The following is a 23,588-nucleotide window of genomic DNA, read 5'->3' as shown; positions in this document are numbered from 1 at the left end:
ATGGTTTTGTCCAGCAGGCCTTTCTAAAAGTAAGACAATGTAGTAATTTAATGTATAATTTGCAAATCATTGTTAAAGAACAATAAAAGCCACGGAGTAAATACTAACATTTCGAGGACAAGCTTTAAAAGATCAACGCGGTAACTTGTAACACTACACGTGGATTGCAGCTACGGTGGCGCTAAAAAGGGAAACCACAGTTAAGACCCGCTGGTCCCCACTGGTGAGCACTTCAGAGGCAAACACTTTTATTTTTGTCTTCCAGGGGGAATTGAAATAGCCAAGATGCCTGAGAAAGCGTAAGTGGATTGTGTTTCTGTTATTGTTTCCATTTCCAAATCAGAGTGTCAGTTTCATACAGCAAGTCGTTTATCTATAGGAACTAGAGAAAACATCTGCTATCCCGATATAGGTCATTTCACATCTCGATAATGATATATATATATATATAACTAATATCAACTTAGCATATGTATTGGTAATTCAATACAACTAATAGTCTATGAAATAACCACATGGTAATATTGTTGTATACTGTGTGAGATCAGGTCTCTCTATCGCCCTCTGGTGGGTGAAAGACTGAAGGGAATTAAACTACATGTCCACAGTATTTTCATACCTGCAGCAGGACATTGTTCTTATTACATGTCAATTTAGACGATGTATTTGGGTATCACGATATCTCAAGATATGATTTCATCACGATACCTTTGAAAGATGATAAATTATCATATGTAAATATTGCCCAGCCCTAACAGATCACGGAATATGATATGCCGACTATAAGATTAGATCAATAAAAGTGTTTTGCAATCTGCAATTGTATGCTAACGCTACATCTCTGTGTCCTGTCTTTATTTTTCTTCCCACAGACCGGAGGTAAGACTTCACTACCCACTAAGGAATTGAATCATTTAACAAGCGCACATAGTAAGTCGCTGGACTATTGAAATGTTGCAGTCAATTGTCCAAAAACATATACATTTTTGCAGAGAAAATCTCAAATCTCCGCCTCTCGGAAGCTCATGCTAAAGGTGAGTCCTCGGGCCAATTTGCAAAGACTGCGCCGTCACAGTGAGTCCCACAGGGAAATGGACTTTGAGTGTGGTATTTCAGAGCTTGATGGTCGCCAGGGCCCAGGAGGAGCTGGAGCAGGAGTTCGAAGAAAAAGAGGACCAGAAGGCAAAGTACCTGGACGAAAGATCTCCTCCTGTACAGATCGGTGGCTCGTCCTCAGACGAGCTGCAGGTAGAAGATCACGCTCACCACAGAGTCGTTGACATTTGCAAACTCTGAAGTAATAATGTTTCACATCCACCTCTTCTTATTCTCTTTCTAGAGGCTATGCGAAGAGCTGCATGCCAAAATAGACGCGGTGGACGACGAGCGGTACGATATCGAAGCCAAAGTCTCGCACAACACCAGAGAGGTAACGGCAGGCAACTAAAAAGGCAACGATGAACCGCGTTGATCATTTCCACACCGGCGACACAAAAGATAAAATAGACGCATTTGTCGAAGCTGCAGCAGCAAGCTGGCGAAGTGAGACGAGTTATTTATGTCGATATCAGCTGATTCCACAACGGGACAACGGTTGAATTTATATTTACCGTGTGCAGAAAATGACCTAAATGTACTTCCTTCTCCATAGATCAAAGACCTGAACATCAAGGTCTTGGACCTGCGGGGGAAGTTTAAGAGGCCTGGTCTGAGAAGGGTGAGGGTCTCTGCTGATGCCATCCTGCGCTCCCTGCTGGGCTCCAAGCACAAGGTCTCTCTGGACCTGCGAGCTAATCTCAAATCGGTCAAGAAGGAGGACACAGAAAAGGTGGGGCAAAAACACACAATCGTGATTCATTCAACGACACGCGGCTCGCACGCTTGGGCCCGAGGCGTCACTGTTTAACACGGATGCCTCAACACCTGTGCAGGAGAAGACGGCGGAGGTGAGCGACTGGAGGAAGAACGTGGAGGCCATGTCGGGCATGGAGGGCCGCAAGAAGATGTTCGACGGGGCGAAAGGCCAAACCCAGTAACGTAGACGTCTGGCGTTACCGATCGCCTGCAGAATGCAGCACGACGGATACAATTCATTTAAACTCTGATGCACTTCACCGGGTCACAGAGATTCTTTGTTTTTGTTTTTGTTTGTTAGATTCAATTGTCTGCGTGTTTCGTTTCATTATCACTGAAATGGACACAATAGTATAGTCGTAGACGTGCCATAATAAAGACGCTGTAATGAAGAAGAAAATAAATATTGCGTAAAATGAAAGTATCTATTTCTATTTTTTTTATTTTTGTCAATTCTATATTGATGGATTATAATTTGTTCGTAGCACTCTTAGGGACTGCCTGTGTGCATTCTCTTCACTGGTGGGTCTGTTTGGTTGCATTTCATTCTTTGAATATCAAAAGAAGTGAAACTTTGCATTCATACACATCAAACACAGGCTACCAAACCGAAAGCTCAGCTTGATTCAGTTACTCTCAATGCAACAAGGTGAACGTGTGCAGCTGCTCGACTGGTCTTCAACCTCCCGAAATGTACCCACACTTCTCCGCTCCTCCGCGACCTTCACTGGTTACCGGTGGCCGCCCGCATCCGATTCAAAACATTGGTACTTGCGTACCGTGCTGCGAACAGATCGGGTCCGGTCTACATCCAGGACATGGTCTAACCGTACACCCAGGACATGGTCTAACCTCACACCCAGGACATGGTCTAACCTCACACCCCAGTATGTATATATATATATGTGTATATATGTGTATATATAACTATATATATATATATATATATATATATATATAAATATATATATATATATATAAATGTGTGTGTGTATATATATACACGTAGTGCCCAACACTAATATATACATATATAGCAGTACATACATATATATACATACATATCTACAAGTTCTTCCAGAGGTGGGAGTTGAAGACCTCCTGGACAGGATCCTCTCCGCCAGACGTTCCCAGTTCACCCTCATTACACGTTTCTAGCCGTCATCTGATCCGACTCACCACCAGGTGGTGATCAGTTGACCGCTCACCTTCACCTGACTGTCCGAGACATACAGCCGCAGATCAGATGTCATGGACAAACCGTGGCGAGCACGGAAGTTCAATAGCGAGACACCATATATGAATGTATATGTAATACACTAGTATAGTGGTACAATGAAACAGTGATTGTATTGTGGATTTAAATACATGTGAATAAAATAAGCCCTTGATGGACTGGCGGCCTGTCCAGGGTGTCCCCTGCCTTCGCCCTATGTCAGCTGGGATAGGCTCCAGCGCCCCCGCGACCCTAATGAGGATAAGCGGTATTGAAAATGGATGGATGGATGAATAAAATAAATGAAATGGAACAGAAACTGTCTCTCTCTTAAATGTATGAGGGGAAATCCAAAATAAGTATATTTTTGAATAATCCAAAATATATTCATACAGAGTTCTCACACTGGACTGTTACCTTTGTTTAACATATTATTCATTGTATAATAACTAATAATTGTGTAACAGAGTAAACATGTATACTATAGAGAATACTCCATCTGCATGTTTAAAACATTAACACACTAGAACAACATACTGTAACATATGGGGTCAGATCAGTCTCAATAATTGCACATGCACACAGAGAGACTTACAATTCGCCCTGGATTTTCTACAACACGTGGTGTTTGCTGTCAGATCTAAGAGCCAATCAGCTCTCTGATATGGCGACAGCCAGGCGTTTCCCATCATGCACTGGGCCACTCAGTCGATGGAGAGCTCCTGCGGCGCCTGGCTTTAAAATCGACGGACGCCTCGCTCTCGTGAGGGGACCGTTAACCACGTGTGCATGACGTCAGAGCAAGTCGGGAGCAAGTCGGACACAAATCTAACCGGCATGCATTGCGCGCCGATCGCCGGCGATCGATTCTGCGCAGAACTGGCTCATCTCGAACGAGCCTATAATAAATCAAATTAATCTCACATTTGAGAAACAGCAACTGTAACTCAGACTATAAACAAAAATCTGTTGTAAAATTAGTTTACAATTACTTTCTATCAATCTAGCCTTTGATTCAATTATTTCAGCTGTAATCTATAATATTTGTTTAAGCTCTAAATTGTTATATGTGAGGTTTGGGTTTCAACAGAAGGCCACTATATCAATTGATAATTCTTATTTGTATTTCTTTTAATTCTTGTGAATCTCTTATGGATATAAAGAAGGTGACGTACAGATAAGTGTAGGGTGACGTTTCCACCACAAGGTGTCAGCATCCGTTCATAATCACTTTACTGACAGACTTCAACGACTTAAGTCACAAACTGGATCAAAGTGTTGTTTGTGTCTCATTAAATTCACAGTTTATCGTAACGATTATATGAATAACAGATCTAAATACATAAATGGCTTGTTTGGTCTGGTATACATTGCCAGGGCTGCTGTCTTCTCAGGGTATACAAGCATCTGGCTCTAAGTGCTTTCTCTTGTTTGTTTTAGTTGACTCCGGTGCCAGATGGGTGGGGTTTGGAACAATACAATCATGAAGAGAAGGTGTCATTGAATCAAAGGAAAGTTGTTGAGGCTTATTAGTGTGATTGACTGAACACGTCTGATTGTGTTGCACTCCACTCAAACGGATGAAGCGACACCAACCGTAAACATTCACACACGTACTCATTTATTTCACTGTGTTTTATTAAGGGGGTTGAAAACATGTCGTGTGTAAAGCGGAATATCTGCAGTTCATATTCCTGTCAAAGGCTCTGCTCATTAATGACAATGGGCTATTGTTATGTTCAGGTGAATCAGCCTTAAATTACAAACATGTTGAAACAGGAGATAGATCAGTTGAGTCTATTTGATTCCACCAGAGGCCACACAGAAGTCTATATTTAACACACCGCCAACTTTTCATTAAAGAGAGATACGTGTCGGCTTTAATGTGTTTATCTTATATTGTAAAATATGCATTACTTCTTGTACTTATATAGAAAAGAACAAAACAGAAGTTTATCTCTAGAATGTAAATGGTCCTAATTACAGACATTATACAAATAAATCACAACTAGTACTTACCCAATTACTTCATGTACATTTTTGCATCAAAGTAAGAGATCATTTTGAACCATTCAATCAAAAGCACATTAAACAGAAACTAACAGACACACACACACGTATAAGAATAATTCATTGTTTCTAAATGTTTCTGGAAACTCATGCTTCCCTTGGTGGTCTTACTATTATGTGCCAAATAATGTGAGAGCTCAATTATGAGTCAATGGCCCCCTGGGCACAAACATGCAAAAGGCCCCACCTCCTCTGCTACATATGGAGCAACTCACATGAGACGTAACAATTGTTTTTGTGGTTGTTTTGTGTCTCTTTGTGGTCATTTTCTTTGTCATTGTGATTCTCTTGGTAGTTTTGATGTTTCTCTGTGGTCATTTTGGAGCTGCTTTGAGCCTCTTTGTAGTTATTTTGTTTTTTTTTGTGTTCATTTTGAGTCTCTTCTTCGTTCGTTGGTAAGTGTCTCTTTAAGTGACTTTTTGTAGGGCGGGTGGGGGGGGCATGTGCCCAGCAGGCCCGTTCAGTAATCCATCCATGCTTGAGTCAAACTTTGCTCACATGATTAATCCTAAAATATTTAGTGATGTAAAAACACTAATAGCATTGCTTTAGATGAATAGTGTTCAAAGACTTTTAATACTATTTGAAACGACAGCCTTCAGATACCGGATCCTTTTGGTTTCTGAAGACTTGACTGTTTGAGTGACGTTGGCTCACCAGAGACGAATGATGAGTCAGAATCCAGATTGTGGGGTCAGAGACAATATTAAAAGAACACACTGGGAGTATCAAAAGACTTGGCATGGAAGGGCCAGGGACTTGTTTATACGTTATTACATGTGAGAGCAGAGATTAAAGGCAAGGTGCAGGGAGTGAGTCTTATTTTACTCATTCCCTTGGCAACCTGCTGTGGGAATAACAGCAGGTAGCACATCCAGTTTAGGGAACCCATTGTTGCTGTTTCACGATACACTGACGTGCCATAAACGTGCCATTGATCTGCAGAATCGTAACGATTCAATAAAGGTTTCTTTGCTTGTACATCAAGGGCGCTTTAGCCACCCCTCTGCGTATTTTCTGACCACAAAAGGAGGTTTACAAGGATTATTTCTAACCTTCCCGTTGTCTGGCAGACTTGAGTTACTGAAACCCTTTGAGAGGAATAATCCTGCGCTCTTCAGCCTTAGGTTTGGCCGTGTAAAAATAGACAATGCAAGTCCATGGAGAATTCCGGTTTTCCAATTCTAGTTAGTGCCATCTGCCATCTGTTTGCAGGTATGTGCCCACCCATTGTAGACATGGGTAGCTTGCCGCCATGTGATCCACTACTGGGCTTAAAAGCTTATGGCCCACAGAGGAGGGCACAGTATACAATTCCCCATTGAGCCCAGTTTGAAGAGCACATCGCACTATCCGGGTAAGTCCGTGTGCTCTTCTTAAGAGTATTTAAATCAGTAAATTGAGACTTGGATTCAATTTGACGTTCATCATCTCACCCCAGGTTGCTGTCGGTGGAGTGTCGCTCCCTTTCCTTCTTTGAATTTGGACTTACTTCTGCAGGCGCTGCATCCTAAACATGTCGGACACAGAAGACGCCTCTAACGAGTGAGTAAACGGTTCGATTCTGTAAAATAAAATAAAAAAGTGATACACATCCCAGCACCGGTGGAAACCGATTGTAACAAAATTCTATTTTTGGGTGTGATTTTGTAAGTTTTTTTTTGTTCTTCTTTTCTTCTAGGGGACAACGTAAGTCCGTTTGCCGGTTTCGAGATGGGGTCGCCACAGTTTGTATTTGGAGTGTAGTGAATAAGCTGCTTGTTCATTCTGACTGGCTGGATGCTACAAAGCTGCTTCGCGTGAAAAAAAAAAAAAAAAAGCATGAATATTGGTTGTTTAATATACATGTGAAGTACATTGCCATATAGTTTACGAGGATATCGTTGGTATGCTTTAATACAAACAATATCGATGAAAATTGCTTCTAAATCCAAACTTTAAGTGGCTGGGTGTATTTTTCTTCTGCGACTTTGTTCTTCGCACACTTGAGCCTCTCATTTACCGTCGCTTAACACACTGCATCTGCTAAGCCGCTGGCTTTCACCATACGGCGTACTGTATTTTTGGCGTGTTGGTGCCACCGTAGCAGCAGCTGCTGTCCGTCATCTCTTTTGCCAGATTGACCTTTGTCCTCTCAGTCAGTCCTCTCCATCTGAGGCTGTTCACATCCCAGTGGATCTGTCCTTCAGATTCAAAAGGCGCAACAGGTCGCCATCAAAGAGGCAAAGGGTTGTGCCTCTATTTCTGTCTCCTTTTGTGAGGCGGTCCATGTGGGCCTCTGTACAGACCCCCCCCCCCCCCCCCCCCCCCCTAGGTGGAGGAGAGGCGCTGTCAGAGAGCAATGTGGGTCAGCTTATGTTCACAATACGGGACCTTGGGGAAGACAGCGCCACATGCACAATACCCACTTTCATTTAGGTCCTCTAAATGCGGGTCGGCTTACCTTCTTTGCCGGGGAAGAAGGTCGAGTTACCGAAAGGCACTCTGACTAGAGACCCTGTGTCACTTTTCCCCACAGAGGCCCAATTAAATGAGGAGAGAAATGTCGAGAACAAAACACGGCATCTACTTTGCAAATAGTGCAATAGCTGTGGGAAAGCTGGTGTCCCTACTGCAGTGATATCCTAGAGCACTGGGCAAAGGCAGGGTACACCCTGGACAGGTCTGTCGCAGGGCTGGGTAAAACATCCCTGATTGAATTATAAAATTAAAAAAACATTTGAGTATATAAGAACAATGGAAAAAGTACAATAAAAACAGTTGAAATACAGGTTTTGAAGGCACTGTCAAAAATACACAGACATCATTTTTTAATGAATGCTGTTTGAGATTTTCCCATTGTTTGCTTGCTAACTGTACATGCTTGCTTTGCTGCAGAAGAGGAGGGCGAAGAGGTAGCAGAGGAGGAGGAGGAGGAGGAGGAGGTGGAGGAGGTAGTAGAGGAGGGGGTGGAAGAGGAGGAGGTGGAAGGTAGTAATGCTTATGCTAATATCTGTTTGCATGCCAGCTGTAAATAGATTACTTTATTCTTAACACGCTGTTGTCTACCATGTATTCTAATGAAAATGTTGGTGTACATGTACAACAATTAATATACTGTCGCTGTCCAAGGAAAACCATGTTTCTCCAAAAATCAGCAAAAAAAAAACATATTTTAAACACATTTTAAAGTTAAGCTACACTTCACACTCCAATTTACGAGGAGATTAGACAGTGATGACATATACATCTGGGAATATAATGTTATTCTATGTCTCTGTACTACTGATGTACTCGCATATATATATATATATATATATATATATATATATATATATATATATATATATATATATATATCTGCTGAAAATCCAGTTAGTATTTAAATTCCCAATTTGAGTTGTGCAGTTATATATATATATATAAAAAATACAAATAGTCCAACATCATGTCAGGATTGCACAACGTACTCTCTGTTATAGTCACTGGGTGCAGACAACATGTAGTTTATCTGTGATGAGGATCTGAAGCCGTGTCCTCTAAACACATCTGCATTCCTCTCTGGATAATCCGGCATCACTGCTCAGCTTTGTCAGCTCAGTCGACGGAGGTCCATTCATTATCGACAGCTTTTTTTTAAACAAGCAGGATTGTGCGGAACGGATCAGCAAGGTCACTTGATGTATTGTAATGCGACCTTCAAAACCAGAAGGGCATCGAAAAGGAAAAAAAAAAGAAAAAAACATTGATAAAATAAACGATCGGTTCCCCAATTGTTTGAATTACTGAAGGCATCCTTGTTAGTTTTATTTTGTCACTTGTTGTCTTTTAATTTTGGTGAGGTGAAATTGTGGTTTGGTTTTGTGGATTTGTTATGTGTATTATTTTGCCCGTATTAAATAATATTAATAAAATATATAATTTACCAGCAGTAATTCCTCACATGAAATTTAAAAACTTTTTTACAATGAACTATATATATATTGAATAATAAAAATATATAATTTACCAGCAGAAATTCCTCGGATTCCTATTTTTACAATCACACACATATATATATATATATATATATATATATATATATATATATATATAGAATAACATTATATGTCAATCTTACTGAGAGTCATCTGTGACTTCATTCACCAGTATCATAATTCTCAGTGTGAAATGTTTGACTTTGCACTGCTCCTCTCATCTTTTAGCAGAGACTTCAGAGGACAATGATGCAGGTATGGACGTGTTATTTAAGAAGTCCAGAGACCATTTGTTGTGCAACAGTAGCACAATTTTGCTCTGTGGGTTTATTCGTGCAAGCATTTCTTATATGTATAATACGTTGCCTCATAAACTAAAGATTTAACATTGTCGTTTCTTTTTTATACGTACACAGACGAGGCAAAGCGCAGGGCAAAGTAAGAACAGAGGTTTTTTTTACGTATTCATATAACATAAATTGAAGTCAGAGACATATTAACGTAAAGAATATTGTCATTTTTCTATCCTCCTCCGCAGGCCTGGTTTTGTGCCCGGCTTGGCGCCTCCTAAGATCCCAGATGGAGAGAAAGTGGACTTTGATGTGAGTTCATCTCAGCACTGATCAAAGTTACACCTGCTATTGGATGAACTCAGAATTCAACTTCTCGCCACAATTTCAGGACATTCACCGAAAAAGAATGGAGAAGGACCTCACTGAGCTCCACACCCTGATCGACTCTCACTTTGACAAGCGTAAGAAGGAGGAGGAGGAGCTTCTCAGCCTCACAGATCGCATTGTATGTTCACATCTCACTTGCACATTTTGAGTCGACGCGATTTAGTTTTTGGTCTGTCAAAATGTATTTTCTTTCCTACTTTAGGAGACACGCAGGTCAGAGAGAGCAGAGCAGACGAAGATCAGGGCGGAGAGAGAAAAAGAACGGCAGAACAGAGTGAACGTACGTATACGAAGAGAGAAAAACAACCCTGAGGACCAAGTGAAACTGTGAGATAGATCACCTTCCTAAACCCCAAGTGCCATTTTCTCACCTATAAATAATTCTAACATTGAATTAAATTAAAGTTTAGACATCAAAACTCTGTAAACGACGTGACCCTCGTGTTTCCCATCAGGAAGAGAAAGCGAGAAAAGAAGAGGGAGAGGCCAAGAAGAAAGCCGCCGACGACGCAAGGAAGAAGATGATTCTGTCCAACTTTAGTTACACCGGATACAACGTGAAGATGTTTTTCATTAGATCTTAAACAAATTCCCAAAGCATTATTTCCTGCGTGTATATATGTGCACATCGCTCCATGTGCCCTTCTTCCTGAACAGCAGACACAGCCGGGCGCCAAAAAACAAACGGAGCGAGAAAAGAAGAAGAAGATCCTAAACGACCGACGCCAAGAGTTAGACGTTGATCACATGAAAGAGGACCAACTCAGGTGAGATATCAATAAACGCAGTGACAAAAACAATGTCTCATTTTCACTCATTTTCACGCTTTCTCGTCCTTGCCGGTGCAGGGAAAAGGCCAAAGAAATGTGGGAGCGGGTTCGCCAGCTGGAGGCCGAGAAATTTGATCATCAGTATAATCAAGCGAAGCAAAAGTACGAGGTAAGGTGTCGCATCATCATGTGCAGCATACGGCACCAACCGTTTTTTGATTATGGGATGCAGGCCTACCTAGACTGCTGTACTGCTCTACGAAAAGCAGTGAGGAGGAAAGAGCTTTAGACTAGCTAGCCAAACAGTTTAACAGATATGTTGTGATATTAATATCTCCTCTCAGGTAACAGTTTGACTGGACTCATTTATTTAGTATTTTGGATGTCAAATTGAGTTACTAACATGTAAAATCATCAGAAATGTATTTCTTAATTGAAGGGAGACAGGAAAAAGTTGATCGATTTAGCTTCAGCTAACGCTAACTGTAGCTATCTCACCAGCTAGCTTTAACTTAAACAAGCAGTAGGTTAATTTTAGGCTTCATGCTCTTTTTTCAGACACATTTTGATGGCATTATATTTTGTTAAAATGGTCAAACGTAAAATGTTGGCTTCAGTAGGATGTCAATACATTTTTTTTTACCAATTCTACAGATCACGGTGCTGAGAAACCGGGTCAGTGATCACCAGAAAGTGTAAGTCTATTGTGCACATGTTATGATTTTAACACATGTAGGCTACTGCATGAAAGCATGAAGTAGTTATGTGGTAAATTAGTAATACAGAATATCACTTCTGTATATAAAATGCAGTCCATGCCCTCTTTTAACTAGGTACATTGCATCTTACGAGATAAATAAATTAATGTATTAATTTGCACGACATTTACCAGTTTAGATACAAAAAAAACACACATTCATGCATTAACCATTACAATCCAATGATATAGTAAACATTAATTTGTAATGGGCCATTCCACATAATGAGTAGTTTTACTTTTTGTACAAGTATGTTTTGATGCCAACTCTTTTGTCCTACTTTAACTCCAGTAAAGTATTTCTGCAATGTGGTATTGCAACTTTTACTTTTACATCTTCCACCACCGCAACATAGGTTCATCTGACATTGAATATGATTTTTCATCATGACTGGGTAGAAATACAAAATGCAAGTAACGTTCAGGTAACCAAGAATCAATCATTTTCCTGCAGACACTAAGTCTGCCCTGAAGTAAAACGTTCACCTGGTGTGACCTCATCAAGTTTCCACCTCCTCCTATTTCAACGTCCCCTCAGCTTCTCTCGCTACGCTAATCTTCGTTTTGTTTGAAGCGGCATCAGTTTGCAGCCGGTTGAGTCGGCTGCAGTGACAGCAGGACTAAAGTGTCCCAGAGTTGCCTGGACGGGACCTGGAATATAGAAAAAGGGGGCCGAGCATACGAGACGTGTTTCAACAAAGGGCACGTCGGGTTATCTGAACAACATGCATGCACTCCTCCGTCTTGAAGGATAGATGGGGTTTAAATGCAGGGACAACAGCTGTGAGATCTTATCACTGCTATGTGATATCATCTGTGTTGATGTAGCTCACAATACAACAGTGACCAGACCCTGCTGCCATCCAAATCACGTGGACCCTTCCTCCTGATGTAGGCTACACTAAAGGGTGCAGGCTCTGAACAAACCTTAAACAAGCTTATATTGTTTTTCCTGCAGAATATGACGTTGATTTTTGCGAAACATGTCGACTATAATTCTGTAACTGATCATTTCAAAAGAGGAATCCCAGTGAAATAGATCCTTGGTTTGACAGCCCCAATTCATGTTCAGAAATGGTATGTAATGTCAAACCAATTACGAACCAAGTTTCACCTGAAATGTACAAATGTATGTGTTCATCGTGACGCTGCAGGGCTCAGGTACCTCGGTAGCAACAGCAGATAAAGATAGCGGCCAAGTATTTTGTAGCAAATCCCATTCCAACAGCAGACAGCTATGACAAGCTGTCAGCGGAGCATCTGAGGCCAGCAGCAGCTCTCTGTAGTCCACTGCTGGAGAGGAACGGACTTCAATGGGCCCGTTCCTCTCCAGCAGTGACGTCTGAAGTTTCCGTTCTGCTGCGTGAATTTCCCTAAAATAATTTAAATGTCAAATGCAGCCAAAGTGAGCGATTTGCGTCACAAGAAATAATAAAATGTCTGAAGTTCACGAGAGACACGCAGCACAAATTAAAGGCTTCCAAAACACACATGCAATTAGTATGGGAGGGAATAGGGTTCAGTGCGCTTTACAGGTTTGGCTGATATGGCGGAAATCTGACGACTTTCACTTCATTCTCAGATCAAAGGGCAGCAGAAGCAAGCGTGGCCTGAGGAAGTAACGTGGGACATCAAGCTGAAGGAAAACGGTCAACGCATGACAATAACTGCATAATAATTTTATCTCAATACTTGAACATGCATGGACAACATTACGAACGCTCTTAAATACGGCACACCCAAGTTCATCTGCAGGAATGTAGCAGTGTAGCAGTAGCCGACGGCGGCGTTACAGCTTGTGTTTATTAAACAGGGATTTGGCAGGTGACGCATTAAAATGACTTGACTATCTGAAAGGATATGGATTTGCAATGTAATCCCAGTTCCATGTCCTACCACACAGACTAATAATTTGTTCTTGTGTGTATTTGTGGTTGCAATGAATTAAAAGAAAATCTTTGTTTAACAAACCAGAAATGGTTGCCTCTGCCTCTTAAGTCTTTAATTCCTTCACTCGTGGGAACGCTAACTTCACGCTAATTCGACACCTTCTTTAGCATAATTGTGTACTCATTTTATAACCAATAACCAGTATGAGCACACACATCGCTCAGTGTAAAATGAGTTAAAGTGACCAGAGGATTCCCTACTGGCCGTTGGGTTTGACATGGTTTGAACTGTTGAGGCACACACAATGCAACCACGGCAACAACAGCTGCAGTGTCTGGCTCTCAGAGCGTGTTCATAAACCTCATAAAATAAATGATATGGGTGCAGTAAACAGAATTTAAAAGATGTATTGTTAATCTGCCCAGAAGCCCAGAGGGGCGGACTCGTTAAACTCTTCACCCTGCGCTAATAAGGGCCTCTGACGAATGAAGGGCAATTAATTCATATTCACGGAGTAAGCAACACAGTTACAACTCGAGGAGTGGAGCTCTGACAGCTTTATTCATAAATGACACTTTTTGGGCACATGACAAATATTGCAAGATCATATACACTACGCACGAAAAAAAAGAAAAGAAAAGGTCACTGTTTTTATTGCAAACGTAACAAAAAAATACCAAAAAATCAGACATGAACAGACAATAAAATCATAACCCATATGTTAATACCTAATAAAGAAAGCGCTCGGTCCCAGATTGCAGGCACAGACTGTACAATAAAAGAAACTTGAAAGCAGTTAAAACTCTAAAACTCAAACATGGACGGTCTAGTCGCTCTCCGGAGTGGATGTGCAGCGGACCTTTGGGCGAGTTTCTCTGTTGTGAAAAGGGGACTTTCATCCATTCGTGTAAACTGCCGTTAATCCACAACTTGCACCGACCTGTGCGCCGCCGTGGTGATGTCATTCACAAACGAGGACTTATTCATCCCTTGCTGCAGGACAAATGGTGAAAAGGAAAATTAGTGCTCCACCTCGGTACTTACAGTAAGTGTACAAACGCCCGGGAACCAAACTGCACCGCGGCTCATTTCTCGAGAACGTGCTTTTGAGTCGGAAAGTTGAAAAGGGAGTCGCGGTGCATCCAGCGAAGGTCGTACGCCTGTCGGAATCCTCGGCCGTCTCACTCACTGGGCATTCCATGAGAACGCTTGCCTAAATCAACGTTTCTCCCTCTGTTTCTCACAAATACCTGCCAGAGGCGTGAACACGGCGTGTTGAGTTTAAAAAAAAAAAAAGGTGTGAAACGGAGCGGACACACCCAAACCCTGACGGGCTTCAAACGCACCTTTTTCAGGACGCTTTGTACATCTTTTTCGGACCACATGTTGAAGAGGAGCAGGGCTGCAGCTTTGCTGGATTTGGGGAGATATCTGTAAAAAGAGGGGGAAACAATTTGTTAAAAGATCCGATTTGGACTGGGCGGAAATCAAAACATGCATTCAAAATGTAATCCCAGTGAGTCGTGTGTAATCCCCGTATCTTGAATAATGGTTTCGAGGCTGAAGATTACACATTCTCTCTCTTTCTTACATGCGATCTTACCCGTTCTGGCTGAGATCTTTCAGTGAGTTAATCAGGTTGTTGTTTAACAGGGGCTTGGCCATCTCAGGTTCCTTCATAAGCAGGCTATTGGAAGTCTGGCAGGCCATGGCCAGCGTGTCATCAGACTCATTTCCCTCTTTGGTGCCTGCGCTGAGGATGCCCAGCAGCTCGGGGAGCGCTTTACGAGCTTCAGTATCAAGGCAAACAAAAACCCCACAGGTGTGTTATTATTATTATTATTATTCATCACGGTAATTAATGACTTTCAAGGTCCCGACTCAAATCGGACATCAGCCAATGAATGAAAAAAGCACTGTCGATTCTAAATAGATCTATATAGCTTCATCATATTCATGTTGGAAACAAGCGGGTGGCGCGCTTTTGGTTGTCTTTTACCTATGGTGTTGTGCAAGTTGGGGTTTTTGGCCAGGTTTCCTACCAAACCCACTGCGTTCCTCTGCATGTTGACTTTCTTTGATTTTAAAAGGGGACTGATGACTTGCAGGCCGTTCAGTTTCTGCACAATCGTCTGGCTCATGACGCTGGAGACCTGTGAAAACGCAATGTTTTGACAATGAGAAATGAATGGTTATCCTAATCCTGGTCAGTGTGAAACTAACAGCACAGCGTAGTTCTTCTTACAATGCTGTCATGGGCGGTGAGGTTCTGCAGGGCTCCGCAGCAGGCCTCCTGTGTTTCTTCTCGCTGGCTCGTCTCAAGCAGAGACAGGTAGCTCTGCATCGTCGTGGAGTGGATCAGCAAACCGGCCCCACTGGGCTGCGGGTCCTCGACGACCGGGAAGTCAAAGTTTTGCTGGACGAGAGAGGAGGAGGGCAGAAACGCAGGATTTCACAGGCGAGACATGGCTGCTCTGATTTATAATGTGTCATGTGTGCATGCAGGACTGTGTGTGTGTGTGTGTGTGTGTGTGTGCGTGTGTGTGTGTGTGTGTGGGGGGGGGGGGGGGGGGGGGGAACGGCTCTGGGAGTAATGCCAACGCCAAGGGAGGTGTGTCAGCTGGGAGTGGATGAACAGCTTTTCTCATTTCCATTTGCGTGCCGTTGATATGGTGGTGAAATCAAATTAAAATAATACTGGAAACATAAAGAATGACAGCGTGTGTCATGGGAATGCACACATGCAGCCGAAGATGTTTCAACACAAAGCTAAAAGGTATCAGAGCACTAAGTCTCACACTGTCACTCCAGGCCTTTCAAAAACTAAGTAACGACCGGAATGACTAGCAGACAACACACACCGGCAGATTATGTCTAGACAAACTGAACGCTTGTAGGAAGTGTTTCAAATGATCCTTTCGGTATGCAGGTTTGTCTCCGCCGTGCACCTCCCTCGTCTCACCTCGTGCACCAACGATTTGCTCTGGGGGCTGAAGCAGCCGATGGGGCCGCCGTCGCCCTGGCCGGGGCCCGTGTTGGCGGCCTTCGCCAACAGCGTGATCCGGCTAAACAGAACCGGAACCTCGTCCTCCAGCTGGAACGTCAGGTTGTGCAGGATGCACATGCAGTTCTCCACGGACTGTTTCAACAACACACAGCATATAGGGTGCACGTTTATGACACAGAGATGGTCAGCACCTAATTGCTCTATAGTAATACGTAATAATAAAACATGAATAATTGATGACGAGATGGAAAATGTGACAGACACATTTCCAATATCCCATTTTTGCCACAGGAAAATTAAACAAATGAGGCAAACAGATCATTTAAAGACTAAAGTAAAAACGTTTTTTTAGAAATATTGTTGCATTGAATAATTGAACAGTTATCCTGCTCTCTGGTGACCCCGTTATCACGGCATTTTTAAAAATCCACAATACTGTACCATATCGAGCGTCACCCACCTGCCTCTCCTGTTCAAATGAGTCTGTAAACTGTCTGTATGAAGGCCGCATAATTTGGGAGGCCATTTGTTGAGAACTTTATGCCTTCTGTCGCAGTAAAACTGCTCCATGCAAATTACTAATACACAGAGCATTCATTGTTTTGTTTTTTACGTTCCACTTGAAGGTGTGACACGTGAAAAGAGATGCAGACAGACAGAGTGCAGCATGAAAAAGCAGATTAATCTCTCTCCGTCTTACCTTATCGTCTGGTGTTCCGGCCTCCAGGCAGTTTTGAACGTAACTGACCAAAGAGTCGATCAAACCTCGACATCTTCTGAGCGCCTGCCTGTTGCTTTGCTTCGTGCTGCTCAGGTTTCTGTTTGGAACGAAATATCACGAGTCAAACGATGCGTTTTTCATCCGTGGAAAGAGGTATTCTTGGCAAAGACCATACATTGTGTGCTTTCATCACTGCCACGACAGTCGGCGTCGTGCAAGTGTAGCAGGAGTACAGTTTCGCCTTAAAGTTACACAAGCGCAATCTCGCCCACTCAGGTCAAGTCAAACAACGACAGCTTTCCCAGGATAATATCGTGAGTCAGTCAATGTTTTACACACGAGCCATGTGGTACACTAACATGCTGATATCAGCTGTATCTGCGGTTTGATGGCGGTGGTAAATTCAAAAGTAATAAAACGCCTTCAGACTCTGCAGCCCGACACTCCTGCGGCTCCTTTTTTCTTCTTTTTCTTTTTTTAAAGCATCAACTAAAAGCTGATTTAAAAATAATTTAAAAAAAAAAGGTGCAGACAGGTCTGTAAGGTTTTGGAAAGACATAGAAGGCATGTAGGAAGGAGGTTTTGTAATGCGAGGAAATAAATAATATCCGATGTGAAGATCAGTGGAATGCGAGGCACACAATCTCAGTACAGTTGAACTCTGAAGTCACACACTACATCTTCGTAAATGACCTCAAAGTTCAGTCAACATCTCTGAAGCCAGGGCTGGTGTTTTTAAATAAACTGCTATTCATCCCAGTGTACCGGGATAAATATGACATGTGTTTCTCACAGAGGTGACTTAATAACAACCTTCTACTGTGTACTATTCATCTATATTTATCCATAGAAAAATCGGCCCTTGAACCTCCCGCTGACCCCACCCTTTGAAAAAAAGTGTGTTGAGAGCGTGCGACCGAGTAGCAGTAAAACTACTGATAATAGAGAGCGAGTAGTTTGCAGTATCGGTGAGTGTTGCAGTCTCATTTGTCTACATTCACATCCAATACGAGTAACTCAGGCCTGTCCTGCTATTGGAGACAAACCACTTTTCTGCTGACTTTGCCTTAATCTTAAAACAAATATTTGATCGCGTCCCAAAAGCGTGTTTTACACGTTTGAAATCTACAGACGACACGTATAAATCAATGTATTAATGCGCCTGATGACAGCTGAAGCAAACACACGGGGGCCGGGTCTTTGGCTTGCCTGAGACATCCGGTGGCATTAAAGAAGACCTCGGGGTCCCGGGTGTTGCCGGCGGTCCGGTCGGGTCCGGTTGTGTACGGCAGGATCGCACGCTCCATCAAGACGGGCAGAGCGCTCTTGAGCAGGTCCGGCTTCAGGGTGTCTACCGAGGACAAATTCCAAAGGAGACCTAGGAAGGTAAAATAGAAAAACCTCCGCTGTCAATCACAAATTCATTCTCCAGCCCGCGGGGGAAAATATAGAAAAACGTTATCGTCATGTCGATTTTTATAGATTTAAAAAAAGGCGTGTGACCATTACAATGATTTTATTACCCGAGTGTTGGCCCGGTAACCGACGTTCAGATTCAAATCCTAGTATAATTAATCATTTAACACATTTCCACCTAAAACAACATTCAGGTTAATTGTTAGACCTGCAGTGATGGGGGATTTTAACAACGTGCTTCAACAGCTCAGTGATTGACAGGAGGATTTAAACAGGATTATGCTCTCCGTCGGACTTTTCTTTTTACATAGGTGTGTGCGCGTATGGTTGCGTCTAACTTGTACCCGTCAGCTGTTTCTGTGTCTCCACAGAGTCCGTGTCTCGGAGCAGAGCCGCAGCCTCCGTGATGCCACCCGAGCGCTGCATCTCCTCCTTGTTGTTGTTGCTTTTAAAGGACAGGTTACGGAGGGCGGCCGAGGCCGTCTGGCTCACGCGTGGACTGGAGCTGCGCAGCAGGCCCACCAAAAGATGGACCCCGTTGAGCTTCAACACCTGCGAGACGAGAGGGCGCCAGGGAGGGGGGCGGGGGGGGGGGGGGGGGGGGGGGGGGGGGGGGGTTTAGGGCAGTCATAATCGACCAAATGTCCAAATGATAGGGACTTGTTCAACATGAAGGCTTCATTTGCTAAAATGGATTACAAGAGAGTTAAATAAATGATACTTCACGTCAGCAGCAAGGCTGCGACACAAACGGGGGGAAAGCCAGAGGGCAGACGGAGACCCCCAGGGACCCCCCCAAAAATATTAAAGATATAATAATCCTTAAAGGGACATTTGTCCTCTTACCTGAAGCGATATGTATCACTCTAGACTGTTTTGGTGCAAGTTGCCTTGTTTGGGAGATATTTATGCCAACAAAAAGGCACGACCGGTAAGAGGAAAGATGTGTATTTTTGGGATTTTGGGGGTTAACGTCCCATTAAGATTTTCTAATGTTTTCTGTTAATATTCAGGGTCAGCGGTAGACCGTCAATGTGTGTTTCCATCCTGTAATTACTTGTTTAAGAGACATTCCTATGCAGGATTCAAATTACAGATCCATGCACGAGGGGCTCACAGGTATCAGAGCTTCATGAAGGGACAGCTAAATCTTCAGCGGGGGTTCTGGCTGACCCTGGGTCAGTGGGCAACGACTGAATGTTCATTTTTGTGGCAGGAACGGTACATGTGTGCCATTTGTCGAGATCTCCACACTGAAATCGTAAGCAGCGTGTCCACGTGGAATGAAGACGACGAGGGTCCTTACCTCCTCTTTCGCCTTGTCGTCGATGAAAGTGTTGTGCTGTATGTAGGACGCGCCGCAGTGCTGATACGTCTCATCCCCGTTGGAAAGATACTCAACGGCCTCCTTCATCGTGATATCAGCATCTCCACTGTTGTCGTTTGACCTGGAAGAAGAAACAACAACAACAATATATATATATATATATATATATGTAAATGCTATTTTAGAAACACACAGAGGATGCACAAATATGTTTTCATTTGGAAATGAGAGAATAAAAGTGTCCGACTGACCCAGAATCTTCTTTCCCCTTCGGGACACTCTCTGTGACGGGAGACCTGGGCAGTGTTTTGGTCAAGTTAACTTGAGACATGAACTGGCTGTGTGATGTGGTCTGCCCGGTGCCGTTCACGTACGCCGGCTGCTGATGAGGCTGATGCTGAGGCTGCTGCTGAGGCTGCTGCTGAGGCTGATGCTGAGGCTGCTGCTGAGGCTGATGCTGAGGCTGCTGCTGAGGCTGATGCTGAGGCTGCTGCTGAGGCTGATGTTGAGGCTGATGTTGAGGTTGATGCTGAGGCTGGGCGCTGGCGATCGTCACAAACCGATTGGTGGCCCTCGCCGTCTGGTAGGTGCCCCTGTTGGAAAGCAGCCTCGGCGGGGGAACCGAGCGCAGCGTCGGGGAGCGCTGCCAGAACAAATCAGGCTCGCTGCGGCCGGAGTTGGGTTGACCGGCCGCCATGGAGCCGAGAGGGGCGTAACCACTCTTGCTCTGATAGGCGGACGCTGTGCTCCTCTTCACGCTGGATCCCTTCATGTTGTGGACTGATTGCCAGTTGACGTTCTTCTCTTGGATGAGCTGCAGAGCCGGAGAGCACATGTGTTTGCAATGGAAAGAGAATCTCGTCTCCGGGGACGGATGATTTCAACTAAATATTTGTGGTGCTGGATGGATCTGGAAACAGTTTGGTTTTTTTTTAGGAAGAAATGGGAGAAAAGTCTTCTGAGGACAATAAATCTTTGAGCCTGTTTCTTATCATCATAACCGATGCATCACATAGTGGTAAGATTTCACTCATTGGAAGTTACAAGTTGTAATTCACACAGACCAGGGCAGGATTTCAGAAACAATTGTAAACTTTTTCAGGTTGAATTAATTAATTTTAAAGTTGAAAGAATTATTAATTTGATTAATTGATTGATTAGCAAAATATATATGCACAACTATTTAAATAATAGTTGTAAGCCTTTTTTAAGCACAAATGCCAAATACAAGTTTATCAAATGGGATTATATTTGCTACTTTTTTTTGTCCTTCAGGACAGTAAATTAAATATTTATGGACAATTTTGGACAAAACAAGCAATTTGAAGACACCATCTTGGTGACTATCATGGGCATGTTTTCACAATTTTCTGACACTTTACAGCCTAAAACAATCAATTAATTTTGAAAATATTTGGCAACTAAAATAAGTCCAAACTAAGATCCCTTACAAAACACTGTTTAGTGTGTGTCTTGTTACATGAAATAATAAAAACCCTCATAGGTAGCTACGGCTCTGCCTCAGCATACCTCTACGACCATAAACAAAGTAAAACAACAAAATATAGACAAGCTACAGAACTTACAGCTTGAGAAAAGCCATTCCCGAAGAAGAGGCCTCCATTAGATGTGTCATACAAAGGAGCTGAGGAGACATGAGGAAGGAAATTAAGTTAACTAAATGACTGTTGTTTCTTTCCAAATGTCAGATACAGACTGGTCTCAGGTTTCAAGAGTCTTCTGTTTTTTTCTTTCTTTTTCTTTAATAAATTCATATCTTTAGGTCACTTAATGTGATTTATACACATATACAAGCCAGGGCCATAACATAATAGGATTTTAGACGACCCCTCGCCACCATAAACATTTGACCACAAACCAAAAAGAGGGTCCCTAAAATGGGTAAATTATAACATTTTGTTATTACTGTTCATGTTTTATTATTAAATTACACTTCCTGTGAATTACATTTCCCAAAAGGTCTAAAAGATTTCTTTCAAAGCCTTCTCCTAAATTGCCAAAGGGGGTGAAATAAAATTAAAACAAATTCGAAAAATAGATAAATAATCAAACAGATAAAGCTAAAGGTAAAAACAGGTAAAACTAGGCAGGCAGATTATTTCTTTATAGAAGAAGTGGGAGGAGACCACTCTTACATGTCGGAGACAGAGAAGTGAATCCGGTCCTGCTGCTGCTGGACGTCCTCGACCTGATCCTCCGGATCGTCTGCACTTGCTCCAGGACGCGCTGCTGGCCCGAGCGGCACTGGTGGACGGACGGCAGCGCCAGCGACGTGTGGTCCACGTTGCCGATGGAGAGGGCCGATTTCATGGGTTCCAGACTCATCTCTCTCTCTCTCTCTTTACCGTCCGGGGGCGCGTGAAGCTCGTCCGCTGCGCAGCTGAGTTGCCAGAGAGGAAGGAAGGAAGGAAGGAAGGAAGGGAGGGAGGAAGGAAGGGAGGGAGCGCGCACCTTGCCCTACCCTGCCCTGCGCCATTTGACCGCGCCCCATTCAAACACAACACACGACTCTTTAACTCAACTTTCTCTCGCTGGTTTTGGCAAACACGTGACCCATTCTCCATGAGCAAACAGTAGCAATACGCAATAAATTGATAAAGTCACCAGGCAAAAGTGAAATGTACTTTTGAGTGTTTCTATCTAGGAGAAAGAAGAACGATGCAACAAGTGCAGTCATAATGCTATACTCATTTAATAGTGCATAAGTATTATCAGTAATTCTGCATAACTAGAGGTTTAAAGCAGATAAATCGATGATTATGTAGTATTTTTGCTGACGTGGCTGGTTGCTTCCCTTTATATTCGAGGTCATTTAGTCCAGTGGTTCCCAACCCAGAGACACATCTGTGATGATGAATGCAGCAGGGAAGAGAAAGACAGTTGTGCTGAACAAATGGAAATTCATTTCTAGGATTTTGCTTTTGTGTAATTTAAGTTATTTAAAAATAAAATTAAAATACAAAGACGGTAATTGTATGTAAATGTAAAAAGAAAAGGTGAAAAGTGACTACATCTGTGAAAGCAATATGCACAGTGGTGCAGTAAAACATAATGTCCACCTAAATATAGAGCAGTACAAGTAAAGAGTATTTTATTTATACATTTTACTGAAGTACATTGATTCAGTACATGTACTAAGCTACTTTCCACCCTCTATAATATACTTTATATGCAAGTTTGCACTACTAATACCACTTTTGATGTATATTTTACTGATAGTCCTTCAACTGTAACTTTTTGAATGCATAACTTTTAGTTTCATGTATGTATTTTGCAAAAATGCAAAAGCTGGGTAATGGAATGTAATAGGATAATATGAAAGTAAAATACTTGGGTTATGGATGAGTTCCCTTAGACCTTCTCGGACTACGATTTCAAATATCATGCAAAAAAAAAAAAAAGAAAAGAAAAAGGCTTTTGTTGAAAATGCATTCTGCAGTAAAACAAACATGATATACTTACTGACATTTTAAAGGCCAGGGTTGTGTACATTTCTATTCTGATTGCGACACAACTTCATTATGCCCGCCTTTCAAATAACAATACATCAATCTCTTGTAAAAACACGACTGATTTTGTTTTGTGCAAAAAAAACAAGACCAAAGCTTATTTGCATTAGGTCTAGTGTGGCATAATTTGCATACGGCATATGTATTCATTGTGTTTAGGGACTGTGTCTTGCAGTCTGAAATGCCTCTGGACCTCTGACTGTTTGACATTCTGTTTTAAATTTTCACCTGCATGGGAAAAAGAAAAAGAGATATGTGCCACACCCTTGGGTGCTCTTGTACTGAGGGCGTACCTGTGTGATCTGGCAAACGCTGTCCAAAGCTTTGCCATCTTCATCCTGTAATTACTGTTGAAAAGCCAGTTGAGTCCCTGTGTGGGAAGTTCACCTGACAC

At 42.5% G+C, this 23,588-nt stretch overlaps 3 protein-coding genes across 3 annotated transcripts; 2 read left to right on the top strand and 1 right to left on the bottom strand.

The window, feature by feature from the left end:
- LOC117730395 (troponin I, slow skeletal muscle-like) lies at positions 1 to 2,036 on the top strand. The gene is made up of 7 exons (XM_034532084.1): positions 1 to 299; positions 873 to 879; positions 993 to 1,034; positions 1,117 to 1,248; positions 1,340 to 1,429; positions 1,652 to 1,828; positions 1,932 to 2,036. Exons 1-7 carry the CDS (start codon positions 286 to 288, stop codon positions 2,034 to 2,036), a joined length of 567 nt encoding a protein of 188 aa, XP_034387975.1. The 5' UTR covers positions 1 to 285.
- Positions 2,037 to 9,770: 7,734 nt separating this feature from the next.
- LOC117730396 (troponin T, cardiac muscle isoforms-like) lies at positions 9,771 to 12,925 on the top strand. Its single transcript, XM_034532085.1, has 7 exons — positions 9,771 to 9,894; positions 9,979 to 10,056; positions 10,232 to 10,333; positions 10,434 to 10,543; positions 10,625 to 10,715; positions 11,201 to 11,241; positions 12,886 to 12,925. The coding sequence occupies exons 1-7, from the start codon at positions 9,796 to 9,798 to the stop codon at positions 12,923 to 12,925; spliced, it is 561 nt and encodes a 186-aa protein (XP_034387976.1). The 5' UTR covers positions 9,771 to 9,795.
- An 810-nt stretch (positions 12,926 to 13,735) lies between these two features.
- pkp1b (plakophilin 1b) lies at positions 13,736 to 23,567 on the bottom strand. Its single transcript, XM_034532077.1, has 13 exons — positions 21,821 to 23,567; positions 21,251 to 21,309; positions 19,916 to 20,478; positions 19,644 to 19,785; positions 18,682 to 18,889; positions 18,131 to 18,299; positions 16,901 to 17,018; positions 16,156 to 16,332; positions 15,439 to 15,609; positions 15,193 to 15,346; positions 14,797 to 14,983; positions 14,540 to 14,624; positions 13,736 to 14,186 (listed from the first exon to the last, which is right to left on the bottom strand). The coding sequence occupies exons 1-13, from the start codon at positions 22,008 to 22,010 to the stop codon at positions 14,112 to 14,114; spliced, it is 2,298 nt and encodes a 765-aa protein (XP_034387968.1). The 5' UTR covers positions 22,011 to 23,567; the 3' UTR covers positions 13,736 to 14,111.
- Positions 23,568 to 23,588: the final 21 nt, after the last annotated feature.

The sequence above is a fragment of the Cyclopterus lumpus genome, chromosome 5 (genome assembly GCF_009769545.1).
Source record: "Cyclopterus lumpus isolate fCycLum1 chromosome 5, fCycLum1.pri, whole genome shotgun sequence".
Classification (NCBI taxonomy): Eukaryota; Metazoa; Chordata; class Actinopteri; order Perciformes; family Cyclopteridae; genus Cyclopterus; species Cyclopterus lumpus.
The sequence above is the reverse complement of the archived record's forward strand: the minus strand, read 5'-3'. Positions and strand labels throughout refer to the sequence as shown.